Source organism: Mixophyes fleayi, chromosome 10, assembly GCF_038048845.1.
Source record: "Mixophyes fleayi isolate aMixFle1 chromosome 10, aMixFle1.hap1, whole genome shotgun sequence".
NCBI classification, from domain to species: domain Eukaryota; kingdom Metazoa; phylum Chordata; class Amphibia; order Anura; family Limnodynastidae; genus Mixophyes; species Mixophyes fleayi.
In genome coordinates, this window is record NC_134411.1 from 53039620 (window position 1) to 53060250 (window position 20631).

Sequence of the window (20631 nt, forward strand, 5' to 3'; positions counted from 1 at the left end):
CTCTATTACCTGTGCTAGTCATTGTTGTTTTGTTGCTATTCCTTATAGTTGTGCTCTCCTGCTTTTCCTGTGCTCTGGGACTTTCACATGCTGCTGCTGGCATCTCTACATTCTTTCCACTCTGCCATTCTACCTTCATTCGCTGTATGTTTACTACTAGTATTCAGCTTTACTCAGAAATCCAGTATCAGCATTATTTGGTTTGTACTATATTCTGATTTAAACCTGTTCAATAAACACCTTATAATTTCATCACATCCTGGTTTCCATAGCTGTGATTTCCATTTAAGTGTAACAGATCAAGACCAAGCGTTGGATGGAGTGGTGTAAAGCATACTGACACTGGACTGTGGAGGAGTGAAAGCGTGTTCTGTGGAGTGACAAATCACGCTTCTCTGTTTGGCTGTCAGATGGGCTAGTCTGGGTTTGGCAGGTGCCGGAAGAAAGTTACCTGCCGGACTGCATTATGCCAACTGTGAAGTTTGGTGAAGGAGGGATAATGGCATGGGGCTGTTTTTCTCCAGTGAAGGGCAGTACTAATGCTTCAGCATACCAATTAATTTTGGACAATGTTATGCTTCCAACTGTGTGGAAACAGTTTGGGGAATACCCTTTTCTATTCCAAAATGACTGTGCCCCAGTGCACAAAGCAAGGACCACAAAGACATGGTTTGATGAGTTTGATGTGGAAGAACCTGACTGGACCGCACAGAGCCCTGACCTCAACCCCATTGAACACTTTTAGGATGAACTGGAATGGAGATTGCAATCCATGCTTTCATCATCAACATTTCATCATCAACATTTGTTTATATAGCGCCAGCAAATTTCGTAGCGCATAAGGCTCTTTAGTGAAGTCAATGCGGGAGATGATGAATGCATGAATTAAGGTTTTTGCAGTGTCTTATGTAAGATATGTGTGTATTCTGGAAATGTTTTTTGATGTATGTAACATGATTTAGATATAGATTTGATGTGGGGAACAAGGCCTTCTTGACCAAGATTAGTACCTGACCTCATAAATGCTCTACAGAAGGAATGGGCACAAATTCCCAGAGAAACACTCCAAGATCTTGTGGAAAGCCTTCCAAGAACAGTGTAAGCTGTTTTTGCTGCAAAAGGGGGGACAACTCCATTTACAAGTATATGTATTTGAATACAACGTCATTACAGTCCCTTTTGGTGTAATGGTCAAGTGTCTGAATTCTTTTGTCCATATAGTGTATGTCCCCTTAGCCATGTTTGTGATGCAGCAGCAGAATGTAGTTCCTATATCTACTGCAGTGGCTGAACCAACCTAAAGGTTACATCTGCTGTATTATATGAAACTTATAGCAAATATGTTCTTCCCTTTGAAAACAATTTTTTACAAAGTTTTATTGCATTTACAAGCTGGTTCTGTGTATGTTTATAAGGGTGTAAGTATGTCTGCGGTAAATCTGGCACATATGCTACAGATGCAGAGCTGGATGCATTTTGAGATGTGTCTTATTCAGCATATGGGCTAAGTTTTGTTCAACTCTGCATCAGGTCCATAACTTCTCTATAAAAGCCAAGCTTTGTTACTTTATAACTCAATGATGTTTTACTATGATAAAAAATCCTGAATTGGAGAACAGATATTGAAGATTCTTGAAAAACTATATATATGTGTGTGTGTATGTGTGTGTGTGTGTGTGTGTGTGTGTGTGTGTGTGTGTGTGTGTGTGTGTGTGTGTGTGTGTGTGTGTGCGTGCATGTGTGCGTGTGTGTGTATTTTGTGTTTTATTTATTTTATTTCTACCTCTTTGTCTCCAGCTCAGCTTTCAACGTAAGATTGGTATTTTGTACTGCCGGAGTGGACAATCATCTGAAGAAGAGATGTATAATAATGAAATGGCAGGACCAGCATTTCAAGAGTTCCTGGGTCTACTAGGGGACAAAGTCAGACTCAAGGGCTTTGACAAGTACAGAGCACAGCTGGACAACAAAAGTAAGAGATCACTTCTTTAACGTACGTACAGGCAAACCCATGCCTTTTACTTTGATTTCCCGTTACTTTGTCATTATATTCAAATTTATGTTTAACTATTTTCTTTATTCTATAAAAGTATTTTTCATATGTAAATTGCTGTACAAGTTCTCCCACTCAATCCATTTTACTTGTTCACAGCTGACAGTACGGGAACGCACTCCCTTTATACTCGCTATCAAGACTATGAGATCATGTTCCACGTTTCAACAATGCTTCCATTTACAGCAAACAACAGTCAACAGGTAGCTAGCAAATACAATCATGGTTTTATTAATAATAACCCCTAATCAGTACAAACAGATATATTTATATTCTCCAATCATGACATCAACACTAATAATGCAAAGAGCACAGTGTCTGTGAAGAAATACTGACATACTCCAGAAAAACACTGGTATAATAGTAGCGTCATTGTTCAGCTACTGCATGTTAACACTTTCTTTATATGTATCTTCATTTTTTGTTGCTGTTTTATGCTATCTATTGTAGGAGGATACATGTTTTAATTCCTTTTTGCTATAGCTTACATTTATTTAACAATGTAAATAATGTTCCATTTATATTGTTTTTGGTTAACATTTTTAACTTTTTTGTACTTTATTGTTATATTGTTTTCATTTTGGAGGATTGTATATTATCAAGGTTTTTCAGGTTGTTTTTCGAAACTAATACCATTTCCTTTTTTCAGTTACTGCGCAAGAGGCATATTGGTAATGATATTGTGACGATTATTTTCCAAGAACCGGGTGCCCTACCTTTTACGCCACAGACCATACGTTCACATTTCCAGCATGTATTCATTGTGGTCTGCGCTCGTAATCCATGCACTCCTCGCACCACCTACACTGTTGCCGTTACCCGCACGGCTGACACACCACCCTTTGGTCCTCCTCTACCTGCTACTTTATTCCGAAGCACACCTGAACTAAGGGATTTTCTGCTCTCCAAGGCTGTAAATGGTGAGAATGCAGCTGAGCGTGGTGGTAAGTTTCTAGCTATGGCTACACGAACCAGAGAAGAATACTTAAGGGACTTGGCTTGTGATCATGCTACCACAACTACTTTGGATTCATGCTCCTCCAAACTAGCTATATTGGGCCTTTCTAAGAAAAGGGATCGGGCAGGCAGCACAGGCCCTGGGGACAAAGCTGGAAAAGGAACTCGTTGGGCATACACTGTTCCTCCAGAATTCCATAGCTCCGGAGCCTTGGTGTGGACAGTTAAAGCAATGAACATCTCCATTCCTGAAAGTATCTATATGCTGGGGATATCTTCTGAGATGCTAGTGTTAGTAGATCCAAAAAAGGAGCGGGAGGGAGCGGTATGCTTTCACTGCTCATGCAGGGATGTACTTGGATGGACGTATTCCTCAAAAGGAGGACTGGATCTGTACTATGGACGGGCAGGAAGACTGTCACTCTGTCCAATTGCTAACAATGACCGTGAGGTGGAAGAAGAGGTGAACCACATTGTGAAGAGGCTACAGGTGAGAAAGAGGCTTATAATGGAGGAACAAAGACTGAGAATAGGTTCTAGAATGAGAAGGATTGCTTATTTAAGTATTTGGATGAATTTCAGTGTTAGAATATCATCAATCAAAATGTATAGGCTTTGGGACGTAATATGAAATCATCTAAATGAATTGTGTGTAATGTGAATGTAGTTGGACATGTAGGTAGTGAAATTATGTCAAAATGTTATGAAAGAATGAGTGCTAAAGATTGATAAACAAATTGAGTTAAAAGAAAAGAGGCACTGTGATATGGGATGAGGATTTGGGGTATAAAGGCCCTTTTGTATAAGGAATGGCGGTACTACAGAGCAACTCCAAATATGGCACAGCAAGAGTCAGTGTCGTGATGTGGTTTAGGTAAAAAAAATGTGTTTTTATGGAGTCCGCTTTTCATATCACTCACTGTCCTTCTTTCCTATCATTCCTGCTGTTCTCAATAACATTAAGTCCATCAAGCAGGCAGGAGACTGCAGCAGAAAAGGGATAATGAAGACTATGGCAGACAAATGAGTTACAGATTGAGCCCAACCAATTGCAAGTGAGAGGTGGGAGAGCTGCACTGTGATCATGTCCTCTCTTATCGCACATGCACTTGTTCCAACAGTGTGTTGTTCCCCTGTAAAATAAATTAAATAATCAATACAATGGGGAAGAAAGCACATAAGTAAGGAAGCAAGTAAAAAGAAGATTATTTTCTGTTTCCAAAAAAGCCCCATATTCACTCACTATTTAGCTAGTCATTAAATTGGTGATTTACAGTTGGACATAAATGCATGTGCACATTGTAATTTTGAGTGTCATGATAAATTTTCTACACTGCACACATACACAACTTTCACCAATGTTTTGAGCTGCACGTATCTAACGTGCAATACAATAACAGCATGAAAGTTAAGTACACTCCTTTTGAGAGGTACCTTATTTTGTGTTATACCCTTCTTTAAAGTAAGTTCCTTATCAAGAATCAGTTCTAGTCATATACAAGACTGGTGATATTTACTCTGGATGCATCTACACACCAGATCAAAATACAGACGAGGAAACATACCGTATTTCCCCATGTATAGGACGCTCCACTGTATAAGACGCACCTATATAAATCATGTGAAAAAATTGAGGATAAACATTATTTGTGTAGCTTATACAGAGGAGAGACAACGCTATAGTGATTTCTGACTTACCCTGTCAGATGATTCCTCTGTCTGGTAAAGTCTTCTGTCTTCTCTTTGTCTGATCCTGATGCTGGAAACCCGATTAAGGTCCTCTCTGCGATGTCCGGATGTCCTTTCAGGACCTTGACAATCGGTCCTGAAAGGACATCTGGACATCGCAGAGAGGACCTTAATCGGGTTTCCGGCATCAGGATCAGACTGACAGAAGAAAGAAAACTTTACCGGACAGAGGAATCATCTGACAGGGTAAGTGCTACTACCCCTGTATAAGACGCACCCAGTTATTAGACCCAAAATTTTGGGGAAAAAGGTGCGTCTTATACATGGGGAAATACGGTAAGTGTGTAGATGCATATTTGTATATACACAATTCTAAATCATACCCTTTGTGTTAATCACTTTTAAACATGTAATGCTAACTGTATGAATTCAAAAAATGTGATAAATGAAAGCTGCAAATACACATTACAAAAAGTTAACCTTATAAAAGTGAGTGGTATTGTTTACACTATAAGAAGTAGAAAAAAGTCAGTAAATATATTATTTATCCAGTAAGAAAAAAAACGTCAGAGCAGAGCAAACATGGTAGGGTCACCAAAAAGACATGTAGGTTCCCAGGGTACAAGTTACTTTTTCAAAAGTGTACCTTATTAATAATAACAAATATTTTCAAGATTTTGATCCACCTGTGTACCACTTCTGCTTTTCCTTCTTCCATGGATATGCAATATATACTATACTAAGAACAGTGGTCAAAGTGGTAATTTAGAAGTGGCGATATAAGAAATGTAATAGGAATATAAGTGAATGGAATTTGATAGTTTTGCAGTGAAGTCAGTAGGAAAAGTGGCGGTGTGACAATCCACTGTATACATCCCCACTTCCACCACTACTTCTCATCATCATCATTATCATCACCATTTCATTATATAGCGCCACTGATTCTGCAGCGCTATTCAGAGAACTTATTCACATCAGTCTCTCCCCCATTGGAGCTTACAGTGTAAATTCCCTAACATGAACACACACACAGACAGACAGAGAGAGACTAGGGTCAATTTTGATAGCAGCCAATTAACCTACTAATATGTTTTTGGAGTGTGGGAGGAAACCGGAGCACCTGGAGGAAACCCACGCAAATACAGGCAGAACATACAAACTCCACACAGACAAGGTCATGGTTGGGAATTGAACTCATGACCCCAGAAGTGAGGCAGAAGTGCTAACCACTTAGCCACTGTGCTGTCCCATGCTTATGAGTAAATTGCACTATCCTCCTTTCTGCCAAGGATTGCATACATCATGGAGGAAAAAAACAATGTATTAATGACATCAGAGAACCTGAGAACAGGTCCTCTTTTAAAACTTACATTCCTCATTTATATAGGCCAGCCAGGTTTTGGATTTGCTCTATTAATCAAAAAAGGCAATGCAGGTTTTGAGACAGTAGATGGGGCTATGTAGCACTCACCAATTAAGTGTCTTTCTCATTCAGTTTAAAGTACAGTATTAGAAGTAAATGTTGTTTTCTTGATTCTTTGCTAAAAGTCAACAAAATTATTCTTTGGGGTCTCTCCCTGGGCAGTATGTGAATCAATGCTCTTGTTAAATCTCTATCTATTGAGATATATTCCCAAGGCTAACATGTTATTGGTGTAATTCTTCCATTTGTTTTTCAGACTCTAATTCTTTGCTTTAACTAAACAATGTGAACTAACATGTCACTGGGGTAATCAGAAACATTATCCATAGACACCAATGGAAGACATGGTAGAATGCCTACTTGCCATTACAAAGTAGTAACTGTAAACTAAGAAACTACAATAGATAAAAGTACCATTGTTTCATACAACAAGACGAGTCATACAAAACATTCAGGGCCTGATTCATCAAGGCATGTATACTGAGCAAAGCATACAGTTGTTTTAAAATGCACATAAATTGGCTCTGCGTACTACCGAATTCAACAAGGAATGGGTCTGAAGATACTTATGCTGATAAATTGGGGTGCAGTTTGTTGTCAGAAACCTATTATCAGGGCATTTGTGCTGTTATATGTAATTGGTGTCAGCTGCGTTGGTGGTATGTGTTAAACCACAAGAAGCTTTTAGACTATTTATTTAAGAAATAGTTGTAACAGATGATATTTGTATATACAGTTGCTCACAATTGATACTGACTGCAACAGACAGGCAGTATGACAAATTTATACAGTTAATGTACTTAACACTATTATAGTACATTAATATATGCATATGGTAATAAGCTTATTTTGTGGGCAATGTCAGAGAACAGGTTGCTCATATATATTTTGTGTCTCCGCTCACTTTACATATCTATATATAAGTAAGTTTACACAAAAAGGATGCAGTTCCAGTTATCAACATCTTTTCCATTCAATTGTTACTGGAAGAACCTGCTGAGAGATGAATTTCCTGTCTATGCATGCTCATTAGAGTGATGTGGACGGCTGGAGGCTGCCCCACTTCCTGTCTTCACTAGATCACAGGGGACACCACTACCAAGATGGAGCGTGGCGCTCCATATTAACACAGGTCTGCTCTCTCCTACTACACAAGACACTGGATGATATGTCCAATGCCTACGTGGAATATACATTCACAAAGAACGCACAGAAAACATAAAAAACTATTCAGTTAATGGTACCTGTTAATAAAATAAGCATTAATGACAACACAGTTTAAAACAAAAAATAGTTTAGTTTATTTTGTTATTTGCCAATGAAATACATTTATTAGGATGATCTTAATGTCTACTGAATATAAAATACATTTTTAGAGTTGCTCCTGATTACAAACACATGTTATAGCATGCATATGGGACTGTCAATCACTAGTAATCAGGACTTAGACTTGCCCTGTCGCTGGAGCAAGAGATACAGCAGAAAAACAAGTAACATTGAGATGCCCAAAGCCTTGATCGGACGTGGCTGCGTGTGCTCGGGTTTGGTACTCCCTTACTGTACATAGACTAAAGGCGAATGCCCCTTCCCAGCCTCTTTCCCTCCCAGATGACGTAGGCTGTAGTAAGTGTACTTTTGCGTACAAATATGAATTAAACGTTGCTGCGTTTAGTTGCGTATGGTGTGGTTCTGGGCATGCGCAGAATAATTTTGCGTATGATACGAACAAAAACGGCAGATCATCATCATCATCACCATTTATATAGCGCCACTGATTCCGCAGCGCTGTACAGAGAACACACTCATATCAGTCCCTGCCCCATTGGAGCTTACAGTCTAAATTCCCCAACACACACACACAGACAGAGAGGGAGAGACTAGGGTCAATTCTGATAGCAGCCAATTAACCTACCAGTATGTTTTTGGAGTGTGGGAGGAAACCGGAGCACCCGGAGGAAACCCACGCAAACACGGGGAGAACATACAAACTCCACACAGATAAGGCCATGGTCGGGAATTGAACTCATGACCCCAGTGCTGTGAGGCAGAAGTGCTAACCACTTAGCCACCGTGCTATGATGAATAAGGCTTGCATTATCTTTATAAGCAGGAATAATGTTTAACTATAATACAAGGATAAAATATAGCCACCAAAGTAAAGGTAAAACCAGTAGTAATACTACCAAAATATGATAGAAGGATAAAAATACAGCCACAACACTTAAAATACAAATGTGTGCCTTCAAGTGATGAGTGGGAAAATTCAAATGAACATTTATCACTCACACCAGGGTTTTACATTTAAATTGGTACCGCTCTCACATATTTGGAGCGTTCTGGAAATTCTGCTCCACTTATACCTCCTTAACATTACCAAATGGTCTAGGGCAAACAAGACCATATGACACTTTTCCGACAGGCCATGCTCTTTGGTTCTCTTTAAGATTCTGGACTGTCCCATGGATAACAGGACAAACTGTGGATATGTATGCCTCCCCAACTCTTTCCAGTCCTTGGCATTGGCTGAGCGATTCTCCTTTTTATAACAGAGAAGGCCTATCTGTCTGTATCATAAGCTGTCTTCTTCAAAAGACATCTCTTTTACTATGTTGCAGAACATAATGGTTCTTAGAATAAATAATTTCCAGAAATACTAAGAGAAACTATCTTTAGTAAATAGTTAAAAGGTAAACATAATAATTTAGACAAAAATCAGAGGTTTCATATTTACAAAGCTAAATGTGCAAGTGAAGAATGCAACATATGACTTTTTGGGTAACTTCACATAAAGTTTCTGACTTATATAACTCCACTTGTATTTCCTACTTTAGGTTGTGTCGGGTGGCTGTGAGACTCGTGAAATTCCATTGCTGAGAAATGGTCTTGGGCAGCTTGGGTTTAATGCAGATTCTGGAGGCTTTGTGACAGAAGTGGAGAGATTTAGCATGGCAGAGACTGTAGGACTTTGTCCTGGAGCAAGGCTGGTAGCCATTTGTGGCCAACCCTTCTGTTTTTTGACCACTGAGGATGTCCGCTCTCTTTTCATTCGTGCAAAAAAGGTTACAGTAACTACTCTGCCCCCGGATGAAGCAGGGAAGCCCCGCAGGTACAAACAAAATAAAATGACTTGCATGGCCACCTACTTGTCTACAAGAGTGACTTAGTTTGAACTTTGTTTTGGTCTTACACCACAGGAGCTTCTCTGAGCTGTATGTGAGGTCATTGCAAGAACAGAGAATCCTCAGGCGTTCAGAAGGAGACATAGAAGAAAAGGATGACGTGATGTTAAGAAAAACAGACCCTGCTCCAGAGACTCAGAACATCCTGCGCACCCTTTCTGTACAGGAAGAGAGGACAGAATTCAGGTAATAAAATATCATAAATTAAACAGACAAAAATATAAAACGTATGAATCACATTATAATTGAATAATACAAGATGTTATTATGGACTTTGTTTTACACATTACACCTGACACTATTAGCTTTCTACAAAATTTTGAGAGGAGCCTAATGTTAATGTTAATGTTTAAAATGTTGGATTGGCTACAAATTGGCCTAGTGGCTACCATTACAGTAGGTGCTTTGACTGTAGTCAAATGGGTAGCTGTTATATTTTACAATATAATAATTGTGATTTTTTTAAGATTACCACTTGGTACTCTGTACATAAATATGATATCATGTGCAAATCTGCTATTCTAATTTTGCACCACAGTAACTTAATAGTTTTACATAAAAAGTCATATATAAGAGACTGATGGTTTGATTTGCAATAGATAAAGGTCGGTTTAAACAGTTTATAGGTTGTCCATTTTCCAAAGTGGAGATTCCTCCATTAGGATCCTCTCATTGAATAGAAGTCTGGTGGGGAGCTCTTCCCTAGATATGCAATTGCCTATTAGGTAGTGACAGGAGTGATCTTCTTGTGAGCCCCACATTTACTGGTGAGGAGGAGTTGCCAGAAAAGTTTCAAAAGTTTCAAAGATTCTGCTTTTAGCGTACACTCCCCATTGCCAAAGTCTCAAACTTTACCTGGCATCTCTAACAACTGCAGAGCTCACATGATGGTGGCTCCTGCAGCCACCCAAATGGCGATTGTACAGTAAGGCAAGAGATACCAGGAGAGGGACCTCTAAACTGGGTCAGATTCCCTTATGGGGATTGAAAAAATTCCTCCTTCTTTGGAGTTGTTGTTTAAAATTGTTGTGGCAACCTTAAATGTTCAGAGACATTAGGTGTGCAGTGATGGGAGCCACTCATTGGGCAGGTGTTGCAACCATCTAATAAGATTTAGAGGGGATGAGACAGTGTTTGTCTTGAGCACAACTGTTAACATGAAGAATAACTACAACTCCCAGCTGTCTAGGAATAATGTATTTATAGTGCAGTATTGTTATTTTGTTGCTTTCTTCTTTTTTTGTTTTTGATATATTTGCCTCTTATTGATGATTACCTTTTGTACATTATTTCTATCAATGTCAGTATTCTGGGACCACTTATGACCCCTTCCTTTCCAGTACGTTGCATTATTTGTTGGTTTGACTCAATTTCCATTAGGGAGCTAAGAAACATTTTAATAATATGTTGCCCCCCCTTTTTTTAATATAAATAATGTGCTTAACATGTATCATCTTCTTCCCCCAGATTCAATAATGCTGATTTGGCTCCGCCTGATATTATTCCTCAACATGACCCATCAAGGGATGAAGTGGTAAGACTCAAATTTATTTTCCATCAGAACTGACAGATGTCATTTCCATACCACTTTTTGTCATACATTCATCCAGCAATGTACTCTAGATATCTGTGACCAGAGCACTCCAAAACTTTTATTTAAGCACTGTACATTTTTGTAGTGAGGTTAATATGGTGTATTACTAAAGAATTTATTCCCGTTTATTTTCTAGATTATGGATGACACTTTTGAGGAGTCTCAGGAAGAAATGATTGAATCAGATATTCTTGTTCAAGATGAAAAGTTCTCTCCTGCACCATCTTCCCAGGAACCCATCAAAAACAGTAAAAACAATTTACATAACTAACATGTACCTATATCTAATAGCAGCTGCCCTGACATGAAAATGTTAGTCATGTCACATCTTGTGATCTTTTAAATCTTTTTTTAAAGACTTACAAAAATATTAGCTATGTTATAGTACATAGGGAATTTTACTAAAATAGTTCAGAACAGTTTTGGGTGATCTGGAAATATTTCTGAAGTTACTTATTGCTTGACACCATATTTCTGTGAAGCTCTGTCCTCATATAAGTTACAACTGTCTATGTCTATCTTTGGTCCTCGTCTTTGACTTCTGTTAGAAGTTCATCCCCTGAATTCAGTGACATTTGTAGTTTCAAGAAATATTGGACAGTATTATCTAACCAGGAATGTACCTACCATGTGATCGGTGGTTGTGGTGATCCTATGTTTTGTCATATAGTCCTATTGTAGATACAGATAGAGCAACAAAATATTTTAAAAAATCTTGTATAAAACCATGTGAAATAAGTGTAAAAGTAACAGAATTTGTCGTGCACTTAATAAATCGCAAGCACTTTTAATAGACTTATTAATGTCTATTTCCTTTATACATCAACTATAAAATGCCCAGCTGCATGGCAAAATGGTGGCATGTAAACATGCCAGAATAATAATATTGTGCAGTGTACTTTTTGCAATATACTTTTTAAAACATTGTATTACCACATAATGTGCTTTGTGGAGCATCCACATATTATAATGCATACTTGCCTACTTGGGCAAGCTGGCATCAGGGAGATCGGGGGGAGGTGGGAGTGTGGGGGATGGGGCTCCGGGAATCGCAGCATTTGCCCCGCCTCGTAAATTACACCGTTTTAGCCAATTACACCAGGGGTTGGGGCTGCAATGACACGAGAATTCCATTATAAGCCCCGCCCCATCACTAAAGTAATGGTCGGCCAGGAACCGGGGGTTTACCTGCTCTCCCAGGAGTCCGGAAGGACTCCCAGAGTTCAGGAGTCTCCTGGACATTCCAGGAGAGTAGGTAACTATGATAAAATCATTGAAAGGCATAATAGCTTGTAAAGTAGGTCCAAAAGTCTTATCTTTGGAGACCCAGTTTAAATCATCTTCTTAATTACACAAGAAAGATATTTGTCAATGGTACTTCTGTCTTCACTGAATTAAGGGGCTTCTTTATTATTGAGGCTTGATAACCTAGATTATCTATCACTGCTTATTACAGCAATAGACAATATGGTTTCACCCGGATTTAGCAAAATACCAGTTTTGACAGGATTTAGGGTTTACTTTGTTTCATAAATAGACCTTTATATTTTTAATTAGAAGACAAATAGGCTTACTGTGCTACAACCGTATATATCACCTTAATATTTATGATCTAATATATGATTTAATATATCCTACATACATTCACCAATCTTCTTGTCGCATACCCTGTATGAGATTGCCAATCTCCAAATTGTATGTAACACCAAAAAAGTAAACAGGGTGCGTCCAATGAAGATATAAAATATTTATTATATAATAAAATATTTTTAATGACTTTATTAACTTTGCTATATATTGTTTGCCAGTCAGACATGTAAGAATATTTAGGAAGTCTGTTTATGTTGCAACTGTACCAAGCAAAGCATTGCTGTAATTTAGTCTTGTGGTAGATTCACAATTCTGTAGTGTCTTGAACATTTGAGGAAGGTGTTACACAAGATCTTTTCACCTAGCACAAAAATAGAAGCTCCTCAAAATTTCAGAACATGGCCAGATGAGAAATCTGCCTTGTGTGCCACCATCTACTCATAATCCATTTATTTCAATAGGACAGCATTTTTTTTCTTAAAAAACATTGCACGTGTGAAACCACCCACCGTTTTTTAAACATACTCCTGTTTAAAACATATTGTATAGTTGTTTTAGTTACTCCAACATTTTAGTTGTGTCACAAAAATGACAATTGGGGCTTCCTTAACTTTAAAATAAATAAACACAGACAACTGGGTAACCTGAAGTCATAAAATCCACATATAGGTTATGGTAGAAAAAATGGGACTGTCCTGAAAAAACTGGGACCCACGGGAACTTTAATCATGCAAAATCAGTTTCAGCCCCATTTGTCTTTCTCAAACATCTCTGTATATTACCTGGGACCCCCTGCACTTTGAGCACCAGTGTATGTCACTTGTAATTCTAATATAAATAAATTGCCACAAATTACATGTACATGATCACCTTCCTTTATATTACTGATCATCGCAGGAGTACTCAGGTTTTGTCTTGTGTTACCAGGGTTCCTTTCAGACTATTACTATTAATCCTGCAATGAGATCACACATTGTGATAAACAGCACTGTGCTAAACACTGTATTTATTTAAAACTTTATGCTTCTGATTTCTAGAGTGATATTTATTACAATGTGACAGAAAAGTGTTGACTCCACAATGCTTGTTATAGTAACAGGTGGGCGGAGACTTTTTGAGATCCTTTGATAATTCTTTAGTTTTGGGAAACGTTTTTTTGTAAGTAATTGGGTCTTTTTTAATTAAGAAACTGAATTTATGTAATGGGGTGTAGGGACAAATAAATGCAGTTGGGTATAGTGCAAGTTTGATGATAACTTTGGGGCCCAGCTTGGAAACTTTGGGGTCTATTTACTATTGAGTAGCTGTAACACCCACTCTGTGTTGCTGTACACTGCAGAGATACATAATGCAGTTCCACAGCTTATCAGGGAGCCCTGGCAAACCCTTTCTTCCCTTCTACACAAGCCTAATACTGCCAGCGAATGCAGAAAGTGAAATGCATAGGATTTGACCCAGCGGGGAATCAATCAAATCCTTTCTGGCTTCACAGGATCCCATAAAAACAGGTAACTTAATGCCATTCTGAGATGGTGTTAGTTTGCCTCATTAATTACTAACATCGCAATACACATAGAGTTCTATGGAGACTGCAGTAACTCCACATAAAATATGTTAATGCAGGAGCATTAACCCCTTCATAAATTGTGTAGATTGATGTGATGGCCATTCTCCAGCGAAAACAGCTGTCTTTCTCTGGGTTTATGGCTGATCTCACTTTTGTAGACACCTTTGGGCTTCAGCCATGATTAGCAAGTGCATTGTCTTGTACCTGCTCAGGTCATTAGAGCACGACATATGTTCATGTAGTGGCAAACCCAGATAAATTACAAAAACAAGCATATTGTAGAAACTAAAGTATAGTCGCTAAATGCAAACTATAGTGTGTGATTAGCAACAACCTCAAGCACTTCACAAATGTTAGTATACAATATTTCAAGACATAAACCCCTCACTTGTATCTTAACAAGTTGCTGCCTTATAACTTTATAAACTAACAAAATTTGTGCAGCAGTTGTGTTATTATTGACCCCCACTGGTAACAAGAAACTATCCTACTTACGTGAAAATGGTGTTTTAAGAATATATTATCGTTATCATCTTAGTATGACTGTTATATGACTGGTTTATTTCACAGCACTTTCACCAGCTCCCCAATCGCTTGAAGATGAGTGGCAGAGTATTTCCGATCTCACTCTGGCCTGTAACAGCATACTGGAGGCCATGTCTAAAGAAGGTAAGTTGTAATACTGATTACAAAATTAAAAAAAAAAATCTTGTTCAAATCAATAAAAATAGACAGTCTTGTTCAATAGGCTTTACCTCTATCTGGAGGATAGCAATATCACTAAATACTGGAACCTGTAAAAAAAAAAAGAAACTAAGTGCCAAGCAGTCGCAAACTAAGCTGTTATCTATAAAGCAGCAAACAAGAATTGATTTAGATGTCTGAGTTTTAAAATAGGAAATTGACTATTACACTTTTAATGGTTCTCCATAGCACAGTGACGGAAGTCATCTTGTATCTATGCTATTAGCAGAGGCTGAATCTGTCTCCTTCCCCTTGCTGTGAGACATGCTGTGGCCACTGACACTAGGTGGATAAAGGCAAACAAGCTATTATATTTAGAAATTCATATATATATATATATATATATATATATATATATATATATATATATTGTGGCAAAAGCCCGCTACTGCAGAAGGACACGCGAACAACTTCTTCCTTTTTACGTAGTTTTATTGTCAGGATGGTAAAGGTTTTGACACCGTACAGATTTCACAGCATTTCTTGGAGACCCTAAACGCTAGCTAGACATAGTTCAGCTCTCTCAAGACCAGCCAGCTTCCCCAGCGTTGATCTCCCTGAACAAATGGCACAAACAAGCTTTTATACATGTTACTCCTCCCCCAGCCTTAGCTTGATGGACAGGTGACACACCCACCTTCTCTTTAAAAGAAAACACCCATCACATTTCTCTGGGTTAGCTGTTAATCCTGCTGACCTTAATGAAGCTAAGACCGCCTCAACTTTGGCTAAATGTGATCCCCAGTCTGGGGTATAAATCACTATATCGTCCAGGTAAGCGGCTGCATAAGCTGTGTGAGGTCGTAGCAATCTATTCAAGGCCCTTTGGAAGGTGGTAGGTGCCCCATGCAACCCAAAGGGTAGGACTTTATATTGATAGAGACCATCAGGGGTGGAAAATGAAGTCTTTGGCTTGGCCGTGGAAGTCAGGGGAACTTGCCAATAACCCTTTGTTAGATCAAGGGTTGTTAAATAATTGCTACCAGCAAGATTTTGCACTAGTTCATCCACACGTGGCATCGGATAGGCATCAAACTGCGACATACTGTTTAGGCGCCTAAAGTCATTGCAGAACCTAATTGTCCCATTGGGTTTCGGGACAAGCACAATGGGACTATTCCATTCACTAGTGGACTCTTCAATTACATCTAACTGGAGCATCTTCTCGACCTCCTTCCTCACGTCCACCCGTCTGGCTTCTGGAATACGATAAGGCTTCTGCTTTACAATGACTCCTGGCGCAGTGACAATGTCGTGTTCGATTAAGGTAGTGCGCCCAGGAATGGAAGAGAAGACATCCCTGTTCCGGGGAATCATTTCTTCAGTCTGTTGTCTCTGCTGAATGGACAAAGCTGGCTCTATGGGCACTTCAGACGTTTCAATGGCAGTACTCACTACCTGAGGAGAGGTTTTCTCATCATGCCAAGGTTTAAGGAGGTTAACATGGTATATTTGCTCCTCCCTTCTACTACCTAACTGGCGGACTCTGTAATTGACAGGACCGACAGCCTCTAGAACTTCATATGGGCCCTGCCAATGAGCGAAAAGTTTGCTTTCCTGGGTGGGAACCAGGACTAGGACCTTGTCCCCAGGCTTGAAAGATCGAACAACAGCACTTTTATCATAACTTTTTCTCTGTCGTTCCTGAGCCTCATTTACATGTTGCTGCACAATGGGCCCTATCTTTCCTAGCCTCTCATACATTTGTGACACAAATTGTACCAGATTTGGCTCCCTGGGACCTTGCTGCTCCCACCCTTCTTTTAACATATCCAAGATACCCCTGGGCTGTCTCCCAAACAATAACTCAAAGGGACTAAACCCTGTTGAAGCTTGAGGTACCTCACGGATGGCAAACATCAAATAGGGAATAAGAGTGTCCCAATCTTTTTTTTTCTTGAGCCACTGCTTTCCTGAGCATGTGCTTTAATGTGCGGTTAAAGCGTTCCACCAAGCCATCTGTTTGTGGATGGCATACAGAGGTGTGAAGCGCCGTAACCCCTAGCAACTGGCACATGTCCTTCATCAGCTTAGGCATGAATGGAACACCCTGATCTGTGAGAATTTCTTTGGGTATTCCCAAGCGTGTAAACATCAATACAAGTTCCTTAGCTATGGTGCTGGACTTTATGTTTCGTAGGGGAATTGCCTCTGGATACCTGGTTGCATAGTCAAGCACCACTAGTATATATTGGTGCCCACGTGCAGATTTTTCCAGTGGCCCCACAAGGTCCATAGCTATCCATTCAAAGGGAACTTGTACTATTGGAATTGGAATGAGAGGTGCCCTGTACATGGGTTTGGGACAGGTTCTCTGACAAATGGGACAGGACCGGCAATAATTTTTCACTGCCATGTGTACACAGGGCCAGTAAAACCTAAGCAGAACTCGTTCCCGTGTTTTATCCTCCCCTAGGTGTCCCCCACAGACATGTGTATGTGCTGCTTTTAACACTAGGGTTACATGGACCTGAGGAACCATTAATTGTTCTACTTTATCCCCCTTTACAGTAGCAACTCCATACAGGAAATTATTTTTAACAATAAAATATGGTATACCTTCTGCAGGCTGGGCGGCTTTTGCTACCCCATTTACCTCAGTCACACTTTTGTAGGCATGTTCCAAAGTGGCATTATTAAGTTGGTCTCGAGCAAAGTCCTGCAAAGGAAACAAAATTGGTATTGCGGAACAGTCCGTATCCTCACTGACAGGCGGGGTGGGCTCATCTGCGACATCACCGACCAATGCTAGTTTGCACTGTCCATGTTTCCCCGCAGGTGGATGCTTTTGTGGAACTCCTGCTGTGACTCCCAGGATGGCATTCTGGTTTGGCGGTTCCCAAAGATCGATGCCCAGATGTTGTGGATTCTTAGGCGGTTAAGACTGGGCTTCCGACCGTTGCATCAATTGCCGGCATGTCCGGCCGGATCCGCTCACCGAGGACATCATTAAACAGTGGGAAGTCTCGCCCCAAAATGAGTGGATATGGGAGTTTAGGTGCTATGGCAGCTACCTCCATAACAGTTTTGTCTTTGAGTGTGACTGGTAGTATTGGTCTTTCATACTCCTCTGTCGTGCCATATACGCAAAGAACCTTCACCTTGGGCAACCGAGAAGTTATGGTTTCGGGTAAGGCAGAGCTGGAAACCAATGAGAGTTCACTTCCCTTATCAACCAAGGCCAGAACAAGGTTTTGGTTGATTAGCACAGTCATCCGGAACAAACAAGGACTTCCTGATGTGGGACTCATGGTAAAACAGCTTGGAAAAGCAGACCCAATATGTGCCACGGAACAGTCCATGGGTTCCGGTAGTTTAGGACACTCTGCCTTAAAGTGGCCTGGCTCACCACATTCAAAACATTTCAGATTAGACAGCTTTGCACCTGGCCCTCTGTCCGTAGCAGTTTTGCCATTGGGCCCTGTAGCAAGGATTGTCAAACCTGGCTTTTGGCGTGGCAGCGGCTTTGGCACAAATGCAGGTTCTTTAGTCATTTGCTGTAGCGCACAAAACCTTTCTACCACGGTGGCAAGCTCTTCATAAGTTTGTGGGTCTGATTGCAGAACCCACCTTTGCAAATCGTGATTCAGCCCCCGGATGCAGTGATCTATCGCCAGAACTACAATAATCCGAGAAGGCGAATTCTCCTCAGGCTGCAGCCATTTCTTTAAAATTTTAGAAAGCTCAGCCACTTGCGCTCTAACCGGTTTTTCTTTATCATAGCGCCATTGGTGATAGCGCTGGGGTCGGCCTGGCCCGGAAACTCCAATGCGAGCCAATATCTCAGACTTTAGGCACAGATAGTCAGAGGAACGTTCCTCATCTAGATCCATATAAGCTCGCTGAGCTTCACCAGTCAGATATGGCGCCAGCCTCTCAGCCCAGTCTTTAGGAGGCCATTTTGCCCTTTTTGCAAGTCTCTCAAAGGACACCAGATATGCTTCTCTGTCATCACCTGGCAACATTTTCTGGATAACAGGACCAAGTGGTTCATTTCTGTCATGCCTCACCGGGCTTAACTCGGCAACTCGTAGCATCTGAGCTAGCTGTTCTTGCTGCGCAGCGGCCACATTCACGAGGGTTCTCAGTACTTCCTCCATGTTGACGTTTGCGCAGGTTGGGTAGCGGAAACTTGCTTCCCGGAGCATCCCACTTCTGACACCACTTGTGGCAAAAGCCCGCTACTGCAGAAGCACACGCGAACAACTTCTTCCTTTTTACGTAGTATATATATATATATCTATATATATATATATATATATATATATATATATATTATATGCTGTATATATATGTCAGTCCTCACCCATAGCGTCAGGACTCTTGTTAGCTTCCAGAATTCTAATCTGGATGCAAATGCAAATGTACAGCCATGGAGAGACAACACATGCTGGGCCACAACCTGTGAGAACTAGTGCACATTTAATAAATAAAAATAGCCTAAAAATTAATAGGCTTAAAAGAAAATGGTGATCAGCGGTAGCAGACAACCTCCAAGATTACAAATAGCAGCTAGGAAAACAATGGAAGCTAGTATCCTTGCTTATATAATTCTTCTAGTTTAAAATGGGAAGATTATTCTGTTGTGTGGAGATAATGAAAATTCTAGTATAAAACCAACAATAAAAAGGAGGGATAATAGTGTACTTTGTGTGATAAATATATCTCTTTTGAGCAATGAAACGCACTCACCCAGTGTTGGTGATATATACGGTTTGGACAATATTGCACCGTTGTCCACCGGTGGATGTTAGATGTAGAAGAACTGATAGTGTATAGTTCGTCAGATATCTGTCCGCTTTATCTGCAAAGTTTTTCTCCTCTTCAGTCATTTGCTTGTGTTCCAAAGGGGCGGGGGTGGGAGGGCGGAGACAGACACACCAATAGTGTACACTGTGTAGCAAACATGACAGTCTAGAAACAAGATATATTGCATTGATCTGTGCCAAAGAAAAAACAAGCTTTGAACATTTATTACACTGATGTCATCGATATTTCACAATCTTTTAAAAGAAGTTGTATGTTTTGTATGAAAAATACAGTTAGAGTTTGCATTTTAAGGAAATAGAAAATGCATGATCAGGCATATACCATATTAAAAATTCAAGTAATTGCAATAAAATAAATTGAAAAAGATAAAATAAGAATAGTTCTCATCCATTCAACGGATACAATGCATTTCTCAGACGTCTCTTCAGCATGCCATTAAAGAATCACTAGCCCATGAAGCACAATCATTTTCTATATAATAGAAATTGTGGAGAATAAAAAAATCAAATAATTAAAAAAAATTGGAATAGTTCATCTACTCATTTAACCCATTAGGGGCTGAAGCTTGTAAACTGTGAATCCATCTTGAATCACTTTGGGAAAATGACCTCTGCCATATGGTCCTCAGATTCTATACCAAAAGTATCTACTATTCTGCAGTTATATGTGCTCTGAAGTCCATCTTAAGGTTAGACATCCTCTAATCTTGAATTCGTAGATTAAACAGCAAGGACAAATATACACAGGTCAGTCTGTGCTGGAAATTAATGACTTTGCCTGACTGAGGATGGTGAAAAATATCACCAAGTAATTAAACATGTAATGCAATTGGACTAACACAAAACATCCTTTTTTTTGAGTAGGAAGCCAAGAAGAGCTTGTACTGGTCTAAGAATATATGCAAAGTAGATTCCTCCAATTATGACCCTTTTCTATGACCCATCATAGCTTTATTTATGAAAATGGATAGTAAAGACTTTTCAGTAGCTAAACCATGATGAATTGTCCTTAAGATTTATAGCTGCTCTGAAGTCCGTCTTTGAGATCAATGGACTAGTAGTAGAA

At 39.6% G+C, this 20631-nt stretch overlaps 1 protein-coding gene across 6 annotated transcripts in view; it reads left to right on the forward strand.

Moving 5' to 3' along the window:
• The window catches only part of SIPA1 (signal-induced proliferation-associated 1), a 78140-nt gene that overhangs the window by 44028 nt on the left and 13481 nt on the right, over window positions 1-20631 (forward strand). For all 6 annotated transcript variants that reach the window (XM_075188760.1, XM_075188759.1, XM_075188763.1 and 3 more), the window contains 8 exons: window positions 1798-1972; window positions 2153-2256; window positions 2703-3500; window positions 8954-9228; window positions 9317-9487; window positions 10769-10835; window positions 11032-11143; window positions 14623-14721. In XM_075188760.1, the coding sequence (XP_075044861.1) occupies window positions 1798-1972; window positions 2153-2256; window positions 2703-3500; window positions 8954-9228; window positions 9317-9487; window positions 10769-10835; window positions 11032-11143; window positions 14623-14721 (1801 nt within the window). The remainder of the gene's footprint in view (window positions 1-1797; window positions 1973-2152; window positions 2257-2702; window positions 3501-8953; window positions 9229-9316; window positions 9488-10768; window positions 10836-11031; window positions 11144-14622; window positions 14722-20631) is intronic.